This window comes from Hippoglossus hippoglossus, chromosome 11 (genome assembly GCF_009819705.1).
Source record: "Hippoglossus hippoglossus isolate fHipHip1 chromosome 11, fHipHip1.pri, whole genome shotgun sequence".
NCBI lineage: Eukaryota > Metazoa > Chordata > Actinopteri > Pleuronectiformes > Pleuronectidae > Hippoglossus > Hippoglossus hippoglossus.
In genome coordinates, this window is record NC_047161.1 from 9,094,881 (window position 1) to 9,118,004 (window position 23,124).

Genomic DNA, 23,124 nt, shown 5'->3' on the forward strand with positions numbered 1-23,124 from the left:
CACATGTCAACAGACTGGTCGCCGGCCGCGGGGCTGCGTGTTCAGAAACAGGGGGGAGGAGTCAACTGAGGCCACAGCTGAAGGATAAGCTCCCCCCCCTCCGTGGCAGTTGGCAGGGTCAGAGGTCGCGTGCGGCCCGTCCCCCCCGCCGAAGTGTTTGTTGCCTTGCAGAGAGAGGCAGACGTTCAGTACACTGAAGAGACGAGCGAGCCATCTCCAGCATTATACACATAATATCATATTAATAATAATTCATAGTTAACTGTCAATAATGACATTTGTTAATTATATCAAATCATATGTAATAAATGTACATATCTTATAACCCATATCAAACAGCCCACTATGTAAATTGATCGGGGTGAAACTAAACTGTTACGTGGGCCTCTACAAGTTTTTTTTTCTTTCTGCCTGAGTTGGTTATCCAGCGCTATGGACATCGACGAGACATCATACAAAAAAAAGAGAAAAACAAAGAATGAAAACAAAAAAAAAGGAATCCTGATTGAATTCTGTTCACTTTTAAAACACGACAAAGTGCCAAGAACACGTCCTTTTTTCGCAAAATGAAAGTAGAAACATCAAAGAGCACACATGCCTTTTTTTTCTGATCGAAAAAGTCAAAAGCTCACACACCAACATTCATTTTATTTGTCAAGTTGTGCAAGAAGAAGCCAATTAAAAAAAAAAGACATTAGCAGTGTTCCTCCAATGAGGAAGCTTGTCATAAAAACTCAACAATGACACATTCTCTACATGTAGTTTTAAGTCCCCTGACATTATAGTGAGTGCTACAAGGAGACCGAAAACACAAAAAGCTCCTGCACCAAGGATAATGCAAAAATAATAAAAAGTAAAATAAAGCAAAAGTTTTGAATGCTGTGTTTTCACACCACGCCACCGAACCAAGCTGCGCCGAGCTCCTGACGAAGAAATCCGCCAAATTAAAACCCCAAAGGGGAACAAAACAACTAATTAACAGCACAGCCTGGTCGGCACGGGGCAGAAGACTCCAAACAAAAAGAAGGGATGCATTCCATGAGCAAAAGGTTTTCCTAAAAAGAAAAGAACCAAGGGATCACCTAACACCTCGGCCCGTTGGACCCAAGAACGCGCCGGGCGCCAAGTGAGATGGAGCACAGACAGATAAACACAAGGTTACGGCAAGGTGATGTGCAAAAAACTTAAACTGAGCCATCTCTCTCTCTCTCTCTCTCTCTCTTTTCAACCTTATTCACCCCCTTTCCCCCCCGCTCTCATTCTCTCTGTCTGTTTTGAATGAATGTTACCCCTAGGGGAAGGTATCGGTCTGAGACAGAGGGGTTAGACCAAGCCCATCCTAGGATTAGAAAGTGCTGAAACATTATCAAGTCTTTTACATCTACTTACATGTGCATCTCTGTTGGTTGGTAGTTTTTTTTTTTTAATTATTTTTTCTTTTTACTCTTTTTTTCTTTTTTTTTACAAAAAAAAAGTGGTCCCCACTACAATGAGGTTTCTTTTTTTTCTGTGGGTCTTACCACGAACCATCGAGGGTCAGGGTTTGTGATCGCACAGTTACACACACACACACACACATTCATACACATCTGAACACCAGGTGTACGTAAGCACGCATACTACACACAACACATGGCGCAGACACACAAACACTAACATGGTTTCTCACCCACTCAAATTTAGGAAGGCTGCAATGACAACAGGGAAATAGAAGAACGGACAAACTCTCCATTAGTTTCTGTTCACAAACATCCCGATTTGTTTTACAGATGCGACGCGCACACACAGTGAAATACACAAGCCATTAACACAATGAGACACTGGAGTAGGACTATGCTACATACACTTGGCACAGCAAAGGGGAGAAAACAACAAAATGTAAGTATTGCACATCGTGGTACATGTCGGGGGGATCGAAAGGTTCAACTCGGGATTATTTTGACGAAAAACTAAAAACCACAACAAACCCTCGGGAGCAGTTGCTACGAGGTGACGTTCCCGCTCCGACGCGTCAGATTGCTTTAAAGTCTATTGTTAGGCATGCATTTCCACTGAAGTATAAACACAATGACCTGTATGAGCTGAGCAGTGAAAAGGAGACCGAATATCAAAAATATGACGTTATGAGCGGGGTGGGGGGACAGGCAGTGCAGGCCACACTGACAGGTAGCTATCGGTTGTTGAGGGTTATTCGATTGCTTCGCCTCAGGAGGACGTGCTTGTGAGGCTGGCTGGCTATGACTGGGTACCTGAAACAAGGTTAACGAGGTCACTACGGGAGTCGTGGCAACGGCGCCTGGGCCGAGTCGGAATGTCGACCGGTTCCTTCAGGTGCGCGTGATCCCCTGCAGAGTTTAGGACTCTGGGCAGCAGGGACAGTGGAGGTTCTGGGGGTTGTGTTGAGTTACTGCATATATGAGACACTTCCCTGAAAAACTAGCAACTGGTGTTGCAACTGCAATCGTTAAAGAACTTGAGGGAAAAAACTGAAATGAGTGGTTTCAGGTGTATTAACTTTCTGTTGCGATACTTGATGGTTATTATTGTTGTTTATTGCAAAGGATTGGTGCGTGTGCGTGTGTTCCACTCACACACACATGAGGAGAATGCCTGAATACTATTGCTTTCTTAAGTAACCAAAGCAACGACAGCATCACTTGGCTTTGGCTCAAAATGTCTTCTTGTTGTTTTTACCTGACCGACTATGAAAGTTTGGATGGATCGAGTGGTTGACAGGTGAGTTTGTATGTTTGCTTTTTCATTCGTTAGGAGGAGGGGTGGACGAAGGAAAAAAAGGACAAGTACGTACATTTAAAAAGACACGGCCTCGCACACACACACACACACATTGCAAAACATGAACGCGCGCACTACAACTGCTACCACTAATGATTGTGATGTGTCAGTAGGAAAAGGAAGAAATTAAAATGCACTACTGTGGCGGTGTTAATCTGACAAACCTTGTTTAATATAAAAAAAACTAAAAACATTTTCAAATCTCATTCGCTCCCCATCGCCATCCATCTGCCCATTTACTCATCCACCTACACATCCATCTGAGTCGATCCCACCATCACCCTGGAACAGTGCTGCCCCTCACAGTCACTTAGCCTCCTGCTCAGTGTTATCAATGGGATGAAAATACGACTGATCCACTTCTTGAGAGGTTAATAAATGACACTGCCAATGAACCACGTCTTAATACAGAGGCCGAGAAGGAAACTCAACAGATATGCCTGCAGGAAGTGTTGTGTGCAACCTGTGCTTGATAACATGGCAGCAGTGCACGATCATAGTGAACTGTCACATGCAGCAAGAGGGAAATATTTATACATTACATGTGATCAGAACGTAATGAATCCAAGACCACATGTGCAGGGGTGGATCAAGGCATTTTTTACAAATTGGGGGCCATAAAGGGGGGCCACGCTTTACACAGAGGGGCTGGATCTATGTCCAACAACCATTTAAGTAATTTCTTGTTTACTGTTAGCTCTATAGCTTTGAGCAAAGTCACACATCAATTAATATATTTTGAAAATTGTTCCTTGTTCAGGCACATTGTTTACTTCCAAAAAGTTTAGAAAGTAAAATTCTTAAAATGTTAGTAAATGACTAGTTTATTCAAAGAAAACAGGACAGGGGCACTTCAGGGGCCAATCAGATTTAAGTAGGGCCAGTGCCCTACTTATTGGTGACCCTGTATCCGCAGTTTTTAAAAGTGTCCATTATGACACTTTTAAAAACTGCCACTTTCCTTTCCCTCAAATGTTTAATGAAAACATAATTTATATTACACTTTGCTGTACAAACTTCTCATTACACTTTAAAACTCAAACTTTTACATATGAAGAAAGAGCCGGTAATAACATTCAATCAGTTGCTTACAGAGCAATGAACGTTGGGTCAACCCAGCAAGCACATCTGTTGAGGTAACTGCTACATCTTAGCATTTCAGCTGAACCCTCGTCCCCACACCCTGGACACGTCGGTGTCCACAGCAGAGCGAGAGTCTCCTCGAGACACATTACGTCACTTCATCTTCAAACAAATTCAGTAGGCAGGCACGTGTTACAAATCTGCGTTACACCTAAAAACTCCAAAGTAATTTGACCTTAACTGATGCAGAAACTCTTTTCCTCGAATATGTGAAAAGTGCCTGTTGAGGAACAAAACAAAAAAAAACCCTCGTCTCCTCCAGTGTGTTGCACGGTCTAGGGCTCCTTTCAGGACAGGGCCGTCAAAACAACAACATAAAATCACGTCTCAACCGAACTCCCTCCTCCTGATGTGCAAATCGCAATATTCTCTTAAGTAAAAGACTCCAAGTCGAAACACTGGACATTTAGTATTGTCTATATATCAAATGAGTATGTCCTCTTCCTATACACAGTATACATATACTCATACAGACACTCACACATGTACACAAACACTTCCTTTACATCTGTACTGTTTGCAGTGTGCCTCCATTCAATATCAGTCCACTAGTGTTTTTGCAGTAGGGACAAAATCAGCAACTGCTTCACAACAAATAAAGAATTATTGTAGGTCATTAAGTTTTAGAGATGTTCTGTGTTTGTGTTCGCATGTGTGTGTGTGTGTGTGTGTGTGTATGGACAGACACAGACCAGCATCATGCACACTCTAGCATACGCACATACATTACAAATATATGACACCCTTCAAAAATTCTGTGGCGTGAGCTTCTAGTCGTTGCTCTCAGTCTGGTACAGAACATCATTGGGATATTTTCGAAGGCTCTTTCCTTTTTAAATCTTTTTACGCCCAATCTCAACCGTTCAAAACACATTCCTAATACAATGGCGCACATGCTCCAAAAAACCCATCGTTATTTCTAACTCCACCTTCAAGTTTCCTCAGACCATCTACTGACTGGAATTTTCTCCAACACCTGTCATTCCTTTTTGTAATCCCATGGCACATCCGCTCCCACGTTACCAAACGACCCCTTCACTTTTCCTAAAGCTTCACCTTTCCAAAGTGCTGTTTGCTACTTTCTACCCTTGTCTAAATAACAACAACAAAAATAATCTAAACACATACAGTACTGTGTAAATAAAGAGACAAGTAAAATTTGTCGGCCGTATGGTGAGTGTGACAGGTGTGTTAAATGCTTTGAAACATCCTGACCCTCTCAGACCTGACATGCGGATTCTCTCGGTTCCTGTCACACAGCCTTTTCTGCTTAAAAAAATATAAAGTAATTCATCAAAACACAATTAGGACTGTGTGCAGGTCTTCTTCTTAACTTTCCCTCAGTTCAACCTGGTGGGTTTGCACTTGTATTAGGTTAGGGTCTCGCACATTTTTACATTAACCCAAAAACGTTCGATCTACGACTAACAGACCCCTGATTAAGGTTCCTGACAATCAGTGACAACAAGTAACTGCAGAGATAGAAGACAAGAGGGTCTGAGTGAAAAAAACAAAAAACGCTAAAGATGAAAGTAAAGACTCCACTGTCGTCAACCTGAACAGAGTAGGTGTTGTTCCCTCTCTGTTGTGTGGCACACTGGCGCTTCTTGATGTCAATCAGATCTTGACATCACAGATCAGGTCTGGCACATGACGGTGACACGGTAGCTGTGTCTCGATTTAGGGGCCGCTTCCTTTGGAGGCTGCATTTGAAGACCGATCGCGTCACAGCAGCGTCACTAGACAGCTACTACAAATGCATCCTTCCACCCCGGAGAGACAAAGACTCCTTCGTGGTCTACGTGGGCAACATAGACCACCTCCATGTCCTAAGAAGGAGGCAGCCCCTGAATTGAGACACAGTCTGAATTACACACTGACTCCCACTCAGATTAAGCAAATGAAAAATGTTTAAAATTTATCATGCTCAGGATCATCTGATGTTATATCTCTCCTGTGGTCCAGTGTGAAACCACCAGCGTGGCAGGAGATGGTGGGAACGTGTTTCCGTCTGGGCAGCCTCACTAGCAGTGCTCAGAGACTGTCGAGAAGCTGACTGTGCACAAATTCAATTTGAAATTGACATAATGTGTAAAGTGCAGCCGAGCAGAATCCTCCTGCATCGCTCCCGTGTGCCACACAGCCACCGATCAACATTTAGCACACTTCACAAATCTCTCACCATAAGTCATCTCATGAAAACCACCAAAACGGCACTGATTGCGTGTGTGATAGGAAATCCACCTATATAAATGTGTTATAGACTACATGGACTTAATGTAAGGTGATACCATGTAGGGTAAATTTACCTCTACAGTACAGTATTCAAGAGAAAAATAAAACTAAAACAAAACTTTAAAACCAAGACATGAAACATTAATGTGGGCATTCATGTTTTTTTCTTTGCAGAGTCCTTTTATCATTTTTTTTCCCCGAATCCCAGGGGTTATTAACAGTCCTGTTAGCCTTCACTTGCCAATATTCGACCTTCCCTCGATGCTTATTTTCACCTCGTGAGGGATGAAGGAAGGTTTGGGCAGGGTCAAAGGTGGCTCCTCTTCGGTTTTCTCCACTTTCCGACCCTCAGGGGCAGACCACCTCCGCTTCCTGCCGGTTTTTGGGATGCTGGCAGCCTGACCTTTAGAAACTGCGCCTCTTTCCCCAAACATTCCATCCCCGTTTTCCACATTAGGGCCCCCTCCTCCGCTCCCGTTCCCACTTCCCCGCTGGCTGATGCCATTCTCCCACTCGTTGTGCCTAAAGATCTGCGGAGTGTCATAAACAGCTCTGGGGGGTTTGAGGTGCCCGTGGCTTGAGGCTGGGACACAGGCCGGGGTGGCCAGCTCGAGGGGCTGAGTCTTCTTCAGAGATCCGTTCCTCAGGTTCTTGAGGGTAAGTGAAATACAAACGTCGCCCACAGAAAGCTTGGTGCAAGGCAGCTCCAGAAGCTGGGTGGTCCGGTCCGGGCAGCACGAAGACCACCCCTGGCCGAAGACGAAGAAGGGATACTCCACCAAGACCTCCACGCTTACCTGAAGGAGAGGGAAAGACTACTTTATTTCTTTGAATAAAAGTAGGTCTATGTACTCAACTAAATGCGAGGCAGCTTTTGATCCTGCAATAATAACAATAAAAACCTTGTTAACACAAATGAATGGATTCAGTTAACAGAAATGCTAGAGTGCTTTTAAACAGGTATTAATATTTGTGACATATTCAGCAGATAGATGTTCCTGTGAACTGTGTGCGGTACAGGGAGAAAATAGACAAGAACCTGACCCTCTAGACGAGGGGGCCTCTCTAAACTCATAACATGGGCGCCGAAAAAGTAAAGCATGACGTTCCGCGATGCACATGCTAAGCTCATACATCCAGTGTGGCCTGGGCGTTAGCTCCTTCTGGGTCTCTTCCAGAATACTAAAACAGTTGTATAATAGCTTTAGTGGCTCCAAAGTCTGAAAATGTATTCCTGGATTATGTCGTCAGGGTTAACTTTAGTTTAGTTTACTCTAGTTTACTTACTTTAGCCAAATGAAAGACATTTTAGGAGAAACGGTTCTTTATTTCAGCAAGACAGTTTTACAGGAAGACACAGCTGGACATTGTTGGCATAGCAGCCAGAACTTTTTGGCAATCGATAGTCTTATCGACCAAAGGGACAACATAACAAGAACAATACCAACACAGAAATTAAGCCTGATATTTTGAAGGAAATCCAACATAAGGTAATGTCAGAGCATTGGATACTGCACTATCATTTGTATGTACGGAAAAATGAAGAGATGGCCGAGAGAAGCCAAAGGTGCTTTGAGAAATAATGGGTAAAGCGAGGGAGAAAATAAACCTGAGAAGGAAAAAATTATGAAAGGAGCAAAGATCTGAAATAATGTAGAAAGAATGAGAAGGTGGGAGTGGAAGGAAGTTGCCGAGATGAAGATGGAAAGGCAAGTTTACAAAGGGATGGTGGGTTGAACAAGGAGAGGAGCGAGGGAAGTGAGTGCGAAAAGAAAACAATGTCAAGAACGATTCAAGTTTTCGAAGCATCAAACACTCTCTAAGCAAATGCCAGGCAACATTTTCCCTCCTGTGTTATATAATTTTTGACTTCTCAGAGTGAGTCTTCTGAGCGTGGACTCAAAGCTGCTACCACCTCTTGGGAAAAGAAAAAGAAAACAGTACGAGAAGCCACAGAGGGAGCACAAGAGAGAAGGATAAGTCTTTGAAAGATGGTCAGCTTTTGTGGGGTACAGTATCAAAGAGCAGCCGGGGGCGGGAAAGATGGTTAGAGATGTGCTGTGTGGGCGGACGAGTCAGTGCATGGACAGATGAAATAGATTAACTGGCTTTAACGCGCACCCTCAAAGACAGCGAGAAGGATGTGTGTGTGTGAGTGTGTGTGAGTGAGTGAGTGCAAGAAAACCAGAAAAAAGAAAACATAGAAATAAATGATAGATACTAGGAGATTACTGAAGTTATAAAAGAGTTATAGGTCTATGAGACCATTTAGAAGCTGCAGAAAGCTAAAAAATTCCGGTAAATAACGATTAACCAAAGCCTGATCTTGCACGCAGGGTAAACATGCTTTTTGGAGTGGGCTGTTTGCCTGTCCAGTGGTAATGCTGGTTCCACCTTTCTGAAACTGACCTGCAGTAATTGAGCTGTGGCTAGTAAGGCCCGGCTGTGGCTAGTTTCGACACATAATACTTTGAACTTCTGGAACATCTCAATATCAGAGCATGTTTGTTACGTGACTCTCGTACTATTAAATTGAACTTAATTACAGAGCGGGTAGCGGAGTCCCGTGAGATTGAAAATAATGGAGTCATTAATATGGAAGCATCTCATCTCTTCTCATTCAACATTAATAACACAAGCGGTGATGAAATCCCACTCAGAGCTCATGTTAGAGGTCGACCTTATGACTAAGCTGGTTAATGTAAATATGAAGCTATACCTAGCAGCAAATTATCTGCGCATAAAGACTAGAGTCAGTCAGATGCAGCTATCCAGGCTCTCTGAAAGAATAAAAATAAAATAACGTAATTCAAAGTAGTTAACACAATACATCTTGATTGTTTAAACTGTAGATAAAACATAGTATAAAAACAAAAATAATGTATTTTTTTCCTCTGGAAATCAGGTTTGAAAATCTTATATTTTAAGCATGAGACAATTACCTGTTCAAACATTCCCTCTAAGAGCGTCCATGTAACAAGAATGTTGCATTATGGGCGTATATTGTCTCCATATAACTAGGCTAGTGTTTCCCAGTCTGTGTATCGTGAATCTTTGAGAGTTAGTCAGCTCTTAGAGTGTTAGACCTGCAGGAGAACGAATTGTCTTTTTATCAGCCTGAAAAATACTGTCAGAGGAAAAGATTTTGAAGTGGGAATGAGACTCAGAGAGGAATTGACTGGGCACAATAACTCAGTCGCTTGACTCAATACTACACCCAATGAGTTGACAACGACTAGAAGATAATTTGGTAAGTTGTGCTTTTACATTGTCATATGGCCATGGGAGGATAAGATAATTGCAGAACAATTCCATTCACTATCAGCCTTGTTTTACTGAGCGGATAAACCTGGGGGAAATCCTGCAATTGCTTGCTCTATTAATCAACTAAAAGTTTAAGCATTAGTCATGGTGATGGGTCCTCATGTGTTGTGTGATCCAAACAAAGAACAGGCTTTAATAGAGGTTGCTCTTTTTGACTTACCTGTGCACGGTGCTCACCAACAGAGAACTGAACCACAGCTACGTTGGGTGAGGTGTGGCTGCCTTCGATGCGCTCCACCGTGGACGAGTCGATCTTCAGTTCATTGCTGATCTCGGCACTCTGGATGAAGTCCTCTGTCTTCAGATCCTCCACGCGCTTCAGCTCCCCGTCGGCCAGCTGGATGATGGAGCCCTTGATGAAATATGGGGGGAGTGAGGGAGGCGCCACCGTATTGGACGGGGGAGGAGGAGCAGAAGGAGCGACCAAACCTTGTGGCGCGGAAACAATGGGGAGATGAAGCTGGGCTGGGACCACTGCACCTGAAGCGACCTGGTGGTACGAGCCACTGGAGGTTACAAGAGTCTCTCCTTTGGGAGCGCTGGCAGCAATGTACGTGTGTGGGAGTGCGCTAGGAAAAGAAGCTTGGGTGGATGATGTCATGTGGGAGGTTACAGGTTCCAATGTGGTGACTCCACCTCCACTAACAGGGATTATGACTGGTTGGGCACCAGGAATGAGTAAGTGTTGTTGTAGGCTGGTGTGGTAGCTGATTGACGTATGCTGGCTTCCGCTGCCCCCTGCGATGTAACCGATGATAGGTGCCTGGGGGTAGATACTGCTGGAGGGGAGCCCCATTGAAAGTGCCTCTGTGGCACTGTGAGTGGTCTGAATAACGGTCTGGGGGGAGAGTGTACGTACAGCAGCTTTCAGACTGTCTACACTCAATGGTGTTGGAAACGTGAACGAGGAGGTGTTATTGGAGGAGGATGATGTGCGATTGACTGGCTTGCCCAGGATGATGCCACCTTTCTCCAAGTGTGCGGGGGAACAATTTGTCAGCTTCTCAGGGCTGGCTCTGGGTGGTACCAGCTGGTGGTCTCCATGGCTGTTGTGCATTAGCATAACAGAGGTTCTCAGCCCTGAGGGATCATGGGTAGAGTATTCAGATGGCAGGACCAGCTGGTGGGCCTCATAAGAGGTCAAAGAAGAATTGACATCCCGTGATTTGTTCCCCGACTTGGAGAGGCTGAACTCAGGGGATGCTCCAAACCGCCGGCCCCTTTCCAGCTCTCCATTGTGAAGCTCTCTGTGTCTAGAGCCACCGTCCTCGTTCCTGTTGGATCCGTCCATGTACTGCACCAAAACCTGGGACATTCCATGACCCAAAGTATGATGGTGGTGCAGCGACTGGGGAGAGAGGTGAATGCCTCCTTGGTGATGAGTTGACGGGACAGTCCGTAGGGAAGTGGACATGTGAGTATGGTGAAGGTGGGGGTCTGTAGAAGGCGGTGGCATGGAGGTCCGCCCACTGGACGCTCTGTGCTGGTCATGCTTGGAGGCCTGCGAAGGAGCAGAGGCTGTCTCTGTGTGTGAGGGTCTCTGTGCGGCCATAGAGTGGGACGACGACGACAAGGAGAGGGGGGGAGGTGGAGGAGGAGGTGGGAGCAGTTGAGGGGAGATGTAGCCTGCGTACGGGGCAGTGTAAGGTGACGTTATGAACTGCAGATTGTGAGGCAGTTGGGTGTAATGGACAGTTCCGCCGACTGTAGATTGTGACAAGGGGGATGTATAAACTGTGGGAAGAGATGAGACCAGCCTCAGTGACGAAGAGGAGGTTGAAGAGTCTGATGTGGAGGAGAGCGATTTATAATGGTGCCCATCAGAATGACTGGAGCTACGGTGCCCACCCACGCTGCTCTCATTCCCAGCCACACTGGCAAGCCAGGCCATGTTCTCTGAGCGCTGACTGTCACTGGCAGGTGGCATGGTGATTGAACGGGTTTCAGATGGGAAAGTGCATGCGGGGATCTCCCTCTTCTTTGGGGGCAGACATTCATTACTGCGTTCATGGTTGGACTTCATGATTTCGCCTCTCGTCCCTCAACTGTACTTCCGTTATCCTTCCTCAACTTTGAGACTTTTTAGCTTTCTCTTTCTTCTTTGTTTCCCCCCAATTTTTGACTTTCTATTTTACTTTCCTTTCTCTTTTTCTCACTTTTGATTTTCTGTCCTTTGTCTCACTTTAATTAGCTATAAAATAACCTAATCTTGTTTCTTTTTCGGTCTCTATACAGCTCAGCCGAGGCCGTTGATTATCAGGTCTTTTCTTGATAACAAAGAAAATCCAGGCCCTTAGGAGCAGGTGAAGAAGGATTAAAGATGGAGAAGAAGATATGGAGGGATGGTTAAGAGGGGAAGGGTAGGGCGGTCTGTTCGGTCCAGGGGTCTTTAGCGTCTGAGGGGTGAGCTCAGTGTGGTGGGGGAGAATGTTACGACATCACACCTGCTGCTGCCGCCGATGACGACAGGGGGCCGAGTGCGTCGCACTTCATGCGGAATCATTTCCTTGCAAAAGCAAGCCTGCCCACACGCAGCTCAAACCTGTGGAGGAGAAAGACAAAAGTAAATAAGTTCAAAATTCAATCTTGATAGAGAAACTAAAAACTTCTAAGTGCAAAGTCATTTCGAGGCCTGAGAGATGGAGAACAATACATTTCTAAAAATGAGACATGAAAATGAGAAAAAACAAGACAGGAGCAAAATGATGCTCTGCACCAGCAGACTCAGGAGAACAATAACAAGGCCCTAAGAGGAGAAACTGTTTAGAAATAAGTTTCTATCCATGAAGGTCGACAAACAGGCCACGAGCCAACAAAACAATGCCATCAACAAACTCAGGAGCTCAACATGAAACGACCTAGAGTTTTCTGAACGATGACTAAGAAGCCACAAGCCGACATAATGAGAAGAAATTCTGTAAATTTTCAACCAAGAGCTGTTAAAGAAATGTGCAATAAATTTGTTTACAATAGCAGAAGTGAATCAATGGGTGATTGGAGCTCTGCACACAAATAATAGCTACATTTAAATTAAAGAACTAGAAAACTAAACTAAAAACCAAAAACTAGACCCTTTTTGAAAACTTGACAGCTATATAAAAGATACAGTGCATAGTAAAAGTAGTTGTAGCACCACCAGGTGGCTAGTTGACATAATTTTTGTTCCCTTAACAGTAAGTGAGACCATGTTAGGCTAGTGAGGGTTTTGTGAGACCACACACTTTCAGATCAGAAGAATACAAATTTATATAATTCAACCGGTATGATAGAATTGCATAAGCCTGGACCCGTAGTAATTATAATCCGAACAACTCTAAGAAGTTTCCCAATCCTGCAGTACTTGGACCTCCAATAGCAGACTTGTGTGTGCGTGTGTTTGTGTGTGTGTGCATATATGCCATCTGTTAGGAAAGACCCCCTGCTGCAAAAGATTGAAAGCTTGGTGTGAATCTCATACATAATGTACAGTCATTTCAAGACATGCGCAAAGTCACACAGTCACACAGTCACACACACACACACACACACACACACACACACACACACACACACACACACACACACACACCATCTTGCCTTCTCAGACACTGACACCTGAGCATATTCAATTATGCTGACATATGCTCTTTTCCTGATGCTGAAGATTCCTGTGATTTAACATGTGTTGCAGATCTACTACAACACAACTACAGAGACAGACGCAGGAGTAAACACATGCAAATTCCCATTCAAACACAGAGAATGAGCACCCACATGCACACGCACACACACACACACACACACACACACACACACACACACACACACACACACACACACACACACACACACACACACACACACACACACACACAGAAGTGAGAGGTACTGTTGATCGGTGAACTTTTAGCACTGAGATTCTCTCCGTCGCTCTACCTCCTCTCCTGTCTCAGCCTGCCCACCTCTCCTGCTTCACAACTCCATTACCCATTATCATTCTTCCATCTAATGGTTTTATGTTCCTAATCGGCTGTCTCTCAATGTCTTTGCTTCTCCTCTCCTGGCATCTTTTCACATTAATCTTCATCTCGTCTCTCTTCTGTAACCTTCCTCATTCACCGTGATCCTCCTGTCTCTCCTGCTCTGTCACACAATGCAGACAATAAGGGAATAAGACAAACCAATATCTTTCTATTCCCCGACGTCCTCCGCGAATTAAAACTTTGAGATAAGAGGAATGTTGGGTCTCAGAGCCATTTCATATCAGCTGCCACATCAAACACGGGCAGAGTCTGTACATGCAGCCACAGATCTGTTCACGTCGCTGTGACCACTTTTATCCTCAGCGATGTCAGAATGGAACAGTCACTTCTGACAGCTGACTCTGACGTGTGAAAAAAAAAAAAGGTTCCTGAAAATTGCAGGAGAAATGGCATGCATTATGTAATGGGATATGTTGCACTGCTGCTACATTCAGAATGTGTAATTAGTGTGGTGTTGCATTGCAGCTGCAGAAAACTTCTGACCTCTTGCATTAACGCTGACTTCTACACAATAGGAAATAGAAATGACATAATATGGTAATATCAATAATGATTCTAATACTAACAATAAACTCTATCTGTAGCCTAAAACCTATATGAAATGGAGCTAAAAGTGCTTTACAGTGATGCATTTGCATTAAAAACAAGAAATACAATGAAAAACTTGAGAAAATTTATGGAAAATAAGAAGGAAATAAAACCCTGTGAGTAAAATGTGAGATAGAATGAACGACTGAAGAATAAGACCAATGAATAATAGTAATAATTGAGGTAAGGATAGCATATACAAAAATAAAATGCAGGACCTAACTAATATACAGGATTGGAGGATGAGCAACACATACACACACAAAAAATACTTAATTTTCGCATTTGGGCCGTTCTCTTCAACTTTATGTTAACGTTTGTGAGAGTAAAATAAAAAGCAGGAAGAAAGAAGTTGGGATGAAGGGAGAAGGAGGAGTTAAAAAAGTAAAGAAAAAGACTAAAAACTAAAAAGGGAAAAATTACTAAACTTAAGTGTAAACTCACTTCTAGCATTTAGGGATTTGAGGGATTGATGAAGAGAGGTAGAGGGAGGAGAGGCTGGAGACGCATGGGGGAGAGCGAGGGAGAGTGAGGGAGAGGCTCAATTGACCTACATTGCAAAAAGAGCTTAGTGCTTTACTGAAACTGACACTCAAACACACATTCACTGAAAAGCCATGCCACCTGAATCTTGCTGAGTTTTCAACGTCTATGTGTGTGTGTGTGTGTGTGTGTGTGTGTGTGTGTGCCTGCGTGTGTAAGTGTGCGTGCGTGTGTGTGTGCGTGTACTGTATATCAGATGACCTGTAACCCAAGCCGTCTGTCCTCCATGTGCTTTGGGTCCCACACACACACACACACTATCTTTCTACCCCCCGCTCTCTCTCTCTCTGTCTCTCTCTGGGGCACTAGTGACATAGTGAAAAAGCTCAATGTGTGTGTGCCAGTAACCTGAATCGTTCACTCACGCACTATACTATTGTCCTTCTACGGTCAAAACAGTGGATGTGTGTACATGTCGCCCTCATTCTCCTTCACTTTGAATCAGACAGACAGACAGACAGACAGACAGACAGACAGACAGACTGACTATACTTCTTCTGGTCTATTAAACAGTGAAGCTAAAAGTGGTAAAAGAACCTACAGTGAGACAGAGTTAAACTCGTCTTTTTGTGTCTAAAACCAGCATATTCAGAGTTATTAGTTAGATTACATACACCACATGTTTTATGCATTTAACTTAGATGTTTATATATAATTTACGAATCCTTCCACTTTTTCCAAGCAGTGCTCGAGCACTCTGTGGCTATGACGCCAGCACCGCATCTGTATACCCACACTAATCCTGTTTCTACAGTAGCAACTGAAATCCTTCCTAAACTTCACCCAACAATAAATATATGAAATGCAAAAATACTTTGGGGTTATATATAATATTATGAGTTATGAACATATGACATTTATGGCTTAGAGTGAATCCATTCAAGAAACACAGAGCTAAACTCAAGTTCTGCTTTCACCAGGATGTGAAGAGGAGAAAATGCACGGCATGACTTAAAATAGCTTCTCAAGTCAGGGTTCAGTCGTGCAAATAATAGTGAGCAGGAATGTACAAGGGGCACAGCGATGTGTATGGGCCCCGTATTTGATCCTATGTTATTTTATTTTATTTAGTTTCTGTTAAGGTGTCATTAGGCTTAAAAGATCATCTATTGTAATTTATTCATTTGTACAGCTTTTAAAAATACATAGAAAATAAGACAAACAATATGCAGTGAAGTGGGCTTATTTTTATCTTATGCTTCTACTTAAAAAATATCCACGTAACCAAAATGCAGAAAATGATATGAATGCCTATAAGAATCAGCTTATCAATCATAAAAATGTGTATAATAGAAAATAAATAAAAACAAGAATAATAATTTTGTAATAAAAGCAAAATATGTGTGTATCTGATGTGTATTATGGTGTGTTTGCTTTCGTCAACTTGTGCATATACATTTATTGTGTTGATTTCCCATTATTGAAACTTACTTATTAAACTCAGTTCAGAATATAATCATAAAAAAAAAACATATTTGCACACACATTATTATTTGGCTGCAGAAGCAGTTGTTTAAATGCTGTATCAATCTAAAAACTGTGTGCACGGGCTACAGTATGAGTTTGTGTGTGTGCGTGCGTGATTGCCCAGTCATAATCATAATCATGATCAAAGGGATAAGTCCAACGTGATGTGTTATCTCACTGCTAAATATAGTGCGAGTGGAAAACAGAGTTGCTGCAGGCTTATACTTCTCTGTCTCTCTCTACTTCTCTCTTCCCTTTTTTAAGTACAAGGTATTGACCCTGTGTTGTTTTTTTAGTTTTTTTTTTTTTACATTTGTGCATACGAGTTTGTGTGTGTGTGTGTGTGTGTGTGTGTGTGAATGCGCATTACAGGGACACTTGCCAGACTGGGAACTCTGACAAGGCTGCCACTTTATTCACCGACACTCTCCACTAGTGATTACACACAACAAACAACAACACACACACACACACACACACACACACACACACACACACACACACACACACACACACACACACACACACACACACACACACACACACACACACACACACACACACACACACACACACACACACACACACACACACACACAAAGACTACGGTGAGATCGTGAGATAGTAATGGAGGATCTGCCATTGACAGATGGAGTCAGAGAGTTGGAAAGTAGGAGAACAGAAAAGGGAGGGGTGACGAAGAAAAAGGGAAGCAAAAAAAAAAAGAGAGAAAGAAAAAAGAAAGAGAGAGGGTGGTTAAGAGTTACACAGACAAAGATAGACAGAGATGGAGAGACACAAATGACTGTGAGGAAAAAGAGACTGTGTTTTTCAGAAAACAAACTTAGGCAGCTTTGCATGACTTGCATTTTTCTCACCCCTCGACAACCCTGAGGTTGGGAGGGTGACTGGGGGAGTGAGGATAGTCAGGAAGAGAAGAGAACAGAGAACAGAGAACAGAGAAGAGAGGAGAAGAGAGAAGAGAAGACAAGTGAGAAGACAAGAGAGAAGAGAAGAGAAGAGAAGAAAAGAGAGAAGAGAGGAGAAGAGAGAAGAGAAGAGAAGTGCAGGACGAGTCAGATGGGAGAAACAAGCCACGACGATTGTAGGAAAACTAGGGCAGACGCAGTACGCACTTACAAATGACATACTGTGATACAACAAGACAAGCGTTCAGGGTGCACGCACGTACACACACACACACACACACACACACACACACACGTACACACAGACTCTCTCTCGCTCCCACACACACTTCATTCAGAGTGAGCACAAAACTGTGTGAAGTGTACTTACCAGGGTAGCAGGAGCATGCTCTCCCTCTCTCTCATTCCTCTCCTCCCTTCACTCCCCTCTTCTTCTCCTGCTCTGTCGTGTCCCTTGTAAAGCACCCTGAGTCTCACTCCGTCTCCCTCTCTCCCCCTCAAGCGGAAAATCCCAAGCAGATTCAGTGTACTTGTGCTACAAACTGCTCTCAGCCTTTCTCACCCTCCACACACACACACACACAAACACACACACCCATCCACATTCACACACACACACAGCCAACGACCTTCTACTAAATCTTGACAGCGGGGCAGGAAGCTCCCTCACTACCACTGACACACAGCAAAGGTGATCACGCACGTGCGCATACACACACACGCAAAAATTGGTAGCACAAACTTGCACACGCCCACAGGGAGGGAGTCCCGCATGCTGAGCTCCAACGTGTATTATGCAAGGGGTTGAATGCTAGCCAGAGCTCTCACACTGTCTACCCTACACACACACACACACACACACACACACACACACACACACACTCTCATAGGGCCCCTCCCACGGTTTGCTCGGCCAACTTCATCAGGTATTCATTCAAAAAACACACACACGCCAGCTGGCTGCACGCCCAGAGACCGCTTACAAGCAGAGAAAGAGAGTGGGAGAGAAAGAGAGAGAGAGAGAGGGTGTTACAGTGAGAAGGGCAGAGAGTGGGAGTGTGGGATAGATCAAGAGGGAGGGAGGGAGGGAGAAGGAGAGTGAGTAGTAGAGATTAGAGAGAGAGAGAGAGAGAGAGAGAGAGTGACACATGGAAAATATATTGATAATTAAGTGATCTGTAAACTGTCAAACAATAGTTTCAAATGCCCCTTTCAACTTCTCAGAGCTCAAAGTGATGTTTGCAAATGGTTATTGGAAATTAAAAGTATATAAAGCAGCAAAAAAAGAGGCTAATCATGACATTTGAGAAGCAGGAACCAGCAAATGTTTGCTTGACATATAGACATAAGGTAAATACAGCAAATACATCCACACACATGCACACAGGGAATACATAGTACACACACAGGTTTGAGAGGAATACTGAGTTCAATGATTGTAAATCAACTTTATAACCAGTGAGTTATAACCAACACATTAGGCTGCACTTCAATCTTTCGACCACTAGATGTCATGACTGGTTGCCTCACTGATGTACAGAAGTCTATTTCCATAATTTAGCTGACCTAGTTAAATTTGGAAGTAAATATAGACAAAATGTGCTGCTCAATGGTAAGAGATGTACCGTGCGCAGGGAAGAAATGAGTGAGCACCCACTCATGAAGCACGGACGCACGCACGCACGCACGCACACACCCACATACACTTTCACACACACACCCACACACTGTGATGATTCCCACTAGACCCAGTGGGTCTAAACATGCTCTAAAAACACATCCTGTTTGTGTTGGTCCGTCTTCCTGTCGGCCTGATTTCAACCCTGAGTTAAACTTTGGATATTCATGGGTTCTGACTCCAGCAGGGCTAAAGTTGTTTAAAAGTTAAATTCTTATTTGGTTTAAATGACAAACAGACCAAACATATTCTACCCAGATATTATTAAAAAGTGTTAATGTTTAAGCACTAAGCAGTATAAGCACTCTTGTCCTTGCTATCATGCTTTTCCATACAATTTGTCAAGCAAAGAGTTTTGTTAGTGTAGTAATAAGTTGTTGTTGATGTTCAAGATACAGTTCCTGATTTTCAATAGCTATGAAAAATACCCACATATCGCAAAATGTCCTTCCTATTTTGAAATGAAACCACGCAACTGTTTGGAAACATAATTTTTAACATCATTTGGGGTTTAGTGCAGAGTTTTGGAAGTTATTAACAAACCACTGCTGCTCCTAAGGCTTCACTATAGAGTTTGAAAAGAAAATTATGTAAATGCCAATAAAAGTTATAGGCAAGGGATAAATAGAAAGACAGAAAACATATAACAGATGGACAGACTCAGTAACAGACGCAGAAGTTAGAGACAGAAAATCAACAGATACTTGGAGAAAACCAGACCAGACTGTATTTGTTTCACAGTCCATTCTGCTTCGTCAGGTGACCTCAACGGCACAGAAACATTTGTCTGTTGCCTTGGTAACCAATTGGAGCCTCACAGTATTTAATCATAATTCATTTGTGTGGGTTTGTTTACAATCTGGCGTCAAGTAAAAGCAGAACGAGAGAGAGAGAGAGAGAGAGAGAGAGAGAGAGAGAGAGAGAGAGAGAGAGAGAGAGTGAAGAAACCGGCAGAAAAAGATGAGAAGGGAGAGAATCAGTTCAGCAGTTCAGATTTGTGATTTGACTTCTTCTCTCTCTCTCTTAAAGTCTCCGTCTTTGTTCGGCTGGTCTGTCGCTCTCTCTGAAACTGTCTCGCTCTGGCTGAAATCGTCACACGTCAATGCCCCCAGATCATTTCTGAAATCACACAAAACTCTCTCTCTCTCTCTCTCCACCTCCTGCCTCCTCCACATAACCCATGATTTTTTTTATTTTTCACATCTTCCCTGTGGTTTAACCAAATCAATCAAGGAACCTATTTTAGTTGGATGTTAGTACCTACTGGAGACCAACAGTAAATGCATTATTGATTGATCGAAACAGAGCGTCACTATCATTCCCTCAGCAAAATATATTTTATTTTTCCCAATGCTTAAAAATCCCAATGCTTAAAAATCTGAACGTGTGTGACAATATCGACCTAAAAGGACAGAAACCAGGGGCTGTTCATGACTAGAAGCTTTGGCTTCACTTTTGGAGAGCAGTCATGTCCTCCATCTTTATATTCAGTGAAAGTTCTTGACTGATGGGTTTTATAACATGAACCTTGTTTTAAACAGTTGAATAAAGAGAATAACATTTCCTTTAATTGAAATACTACATTCGTAGTATAGTATTAAGAACAATATTATATTACCCGACATACAGTAAAAACCTACTATTTTCTCTTTGTCATAGTCACACTTTTTAGACGTGACTTGTCCAGTGTAAGGGATTATCCAAAGTGAATGTTTGATATATAGGCAATTGATGCTCATTACAACTGGATCCTAACGGAGAAACTTCATCAATAACCACCTGATAATATGAATCAATGCAATGCTAAGTGAAATTTTCCACAGCAAACGCCGCTCTGCTCTTGCTCCACTTCATTTCTTCTGTCTGTCTGTCACAGGCAGTCACTAAGGAAACTGATGAAAAGCTTACACACACACACACACACACACACACACACACACACACACACACACACACACACACACACACACACACACACACACACACACACACACACACACACACACACACACACACACACACACACACACACACACACACACCGACTTTCGCACTCTCTCGGTCGCCCACGCAAACTTCACACATGCTGCGATTATGACCACGGCAACCCCCACCGTCCTACACTCTCTTTACCCTCTCTACCCACCCCACCTCGTTACTGTTGGCGAAAGTCGCAGCTCTCCTGTTTATCCACGCCTTTCAATCTTTCCCTGGGTGTATGTGTTATTGTGTGTCTGTGGGAGTGCCGGAGGTTGTGAGACGGAAGGTGCAGGGGCACCTAATGGTCACATACCAAACACAGGAAGCTTGCAAGGCTGGCTTAATGAAAGTGCACACTTATTACATAATCTTAATCATATCATACCAGTGTTCTCTACATAATCTATCATTCATAACCTTTTGTAATCGTTACATAATCATGTTAGCAGTGCCCTCTGAACCATGGGCCATTAACACACTGTACAAATACTTCTTTCCCTTGCCCTTCATCCCTCTGTCTCGCTCATAAACCCTCTGCCAGGCTGCGTTAACTCCCTGGCAAGTGTAGTGTCGCTGCTTAAGCCTAAGCCACATCCCATTCACAAACCTACTAACCACACAGACTATTAGATCCCGGCTAGTCACATACACACACAATGAAGTAAGCATCTGTGTGTGTGTGTGTGTGTATGTCAGTGTAAGAGAGAGAGAGAGAGAGAGAGAGAGAGAGAGAGAGAGAGAGAGAGAGAGAGAGAGAGAGAGAGAGTTGTGGAGGATTAGGGAGGGACTGGAATGGATGGGCAAATCACTGCTAAGCTCCTCTATTGCTCTATAATCCTATGTGAGTACACACATACACACACACACACACACACACACGCATGCACACACAAATGCGTAAATATACAAACATGCTTGATGTGGTGCGCATGCACACACACTAGCCTACATTGATGCTCTTACTCTTTATTTTTAACAAACAGCACACACACACACACACCATAAAAGCCCTAGAAGACATTCAGACACAGCCAAAACTCGACACACTCATTCAAGGGCAAATGCAGACACAAACACACATATTATTTCAAAGACAATATCTAATCCAACTCCCAGTGTTGCCACATAAAAGGGGAGTAAGAGAGAAATGTGGGAGGAAAGAAATTGGACGCAGGGAAAAAATAAATAATACAAATAATAAGAAAAAGCCTAGATTAATAAAAGAGCCCATTGATTAGAGGAAGAGAGACGTAAAAGGCATAAAGGAGGAGTGAAAGAAAAGGGAGACATAAGTACCACTCATGCTCCATTCATCATTACACCATCCACTCACACAAATATCACTTCTCTGTTTGTTCCTGTTCCTCTGTTTGTTCCTTAGAAATAATCGCCAAATCATTTGTATTCATCATCCAGTTGTCATCAGGTCAAATCTCTTTGATGGGAGATTAGTAGTAGCATACATTGTTGTTTACCATTGTATTTCTTTATACCACACTTACATGCACTAAAAGGTCTTTTCATATTCTGTGCCTTGTGTAAATAACAAAGAATGCCCTACATTTTAATAACAACACACCATACACTCCATATACAATTTATCTGGGACAGTTATTTTCACTGTGCAATGAGCATTGAATTGAATTAGATATCATTTCTAAGTTGAGGACAGGCTGACAGATGTGGGATGTGCAACTTTCTGGCTCTACAGGGAGAACAGAGCTGAATAAAACCCCTGCTTTGTAATACACACCCACACTGTGGTACACTGATGCAGTTTGATTTGCTCGTCTGCAAACACACTTTATTTTCCTTTCGCATGTTTGAATGGGAGAAGAAAAGAGAACTCACACAAACAGTTGTGATGATGCCTGCGTGTGTCCACGTCTCGGCCAGAGAAGCGTATTGTCGTGTGGGCTGAAGTTGAAGTGCCCCACTGTAACGGGCAGAGAGAGGCAGACTGGCACTAATTGGCATGAATGGGCGTGGAATAGGTGGGCGACTGCTCAGCATGTGTCCCTGTCTGTGAATAATGTGTTTCACCTTTCCAAAGGCACACACAAAAATGTCAGACGGGCAGCAGCACTATTGGAGCAAGCAGACTCGCACACATTCATCAAAGTCCTCTGCTTTGAGACCCCAGAGACTCAACATGCAGCGCGCAGCAGAGCCATACAGAAGCCATCATCAAATGAAAAAAGAAAATAATAAAATCCACAGCAGCGCACACACACACACACACACACTCACACACACACTCACAGTTCACTCCACAGGTGTCTGAATGGCCTCATCCTGAGACCAAAAGCTGTGTGGTGCACACAACAATCACCTTTACTAAAATACACAAACCCAGATGCATGTCCATTCATGCTACTGTATACAGTCGAATGTATGTAATCATGTTGAATAGCCCCGT

At 43.3% G+C, this 23,124-nt stretch overlaps 1 protein-coding gene and 1 long non-coding RNA gene across 5 annotated transcripts in view; one reads left to right on the forward strand and one right to left on the reverse strand.

Moving 5' to 3' along the window:
• Nucleotides 1–1,505: 1,505 nt before the first annotated feature.
• Nucleotides 1,506–21,742, forward strand: LOC117770617. Its single transcript, XR_004615427.1, has 3 exons — nt 1,506–1,787; nt 15,621–15,625; nt 21,731–21,742. It is a non-coding gene; the product is annotated as an uncharacterized LOC117770617 (long non-coding RNA).
• Nucleotides 3,846–23,124, reverse strand: part of atxn1a (ataxin 1a) — an 80,139-nt gene continuing 60,860 nt past the window's right edge. For 2 of the 4 annotated variants that reach the window (XM_034600240.1, XM_034600238.1), the window contains 2 exons: nt 9,659–12,040; nt 3,846–6,971 (listed from right to left, as the gene is read on the reverse strand). In XM_034600240.1, the coding sequence (XP_034456131.1) occupies nt 6,408–6,971; nt 9,659–11,521 (2,427 nt within the window). In that variant the 5' untranslated portion in view covers nt 11,522–12,040 and the 3' untranslated portion in view covers nt 3,846–6,407. Of the gene's footprint in view, nt 6,972–9,658; nt 12,041–17,417; nt 18,027–23,124 lie in introns of those variants that run through there. The other 2 variants (XM_034600239.1, XM_034600241.1) reach the window with 2 other exon arrangements.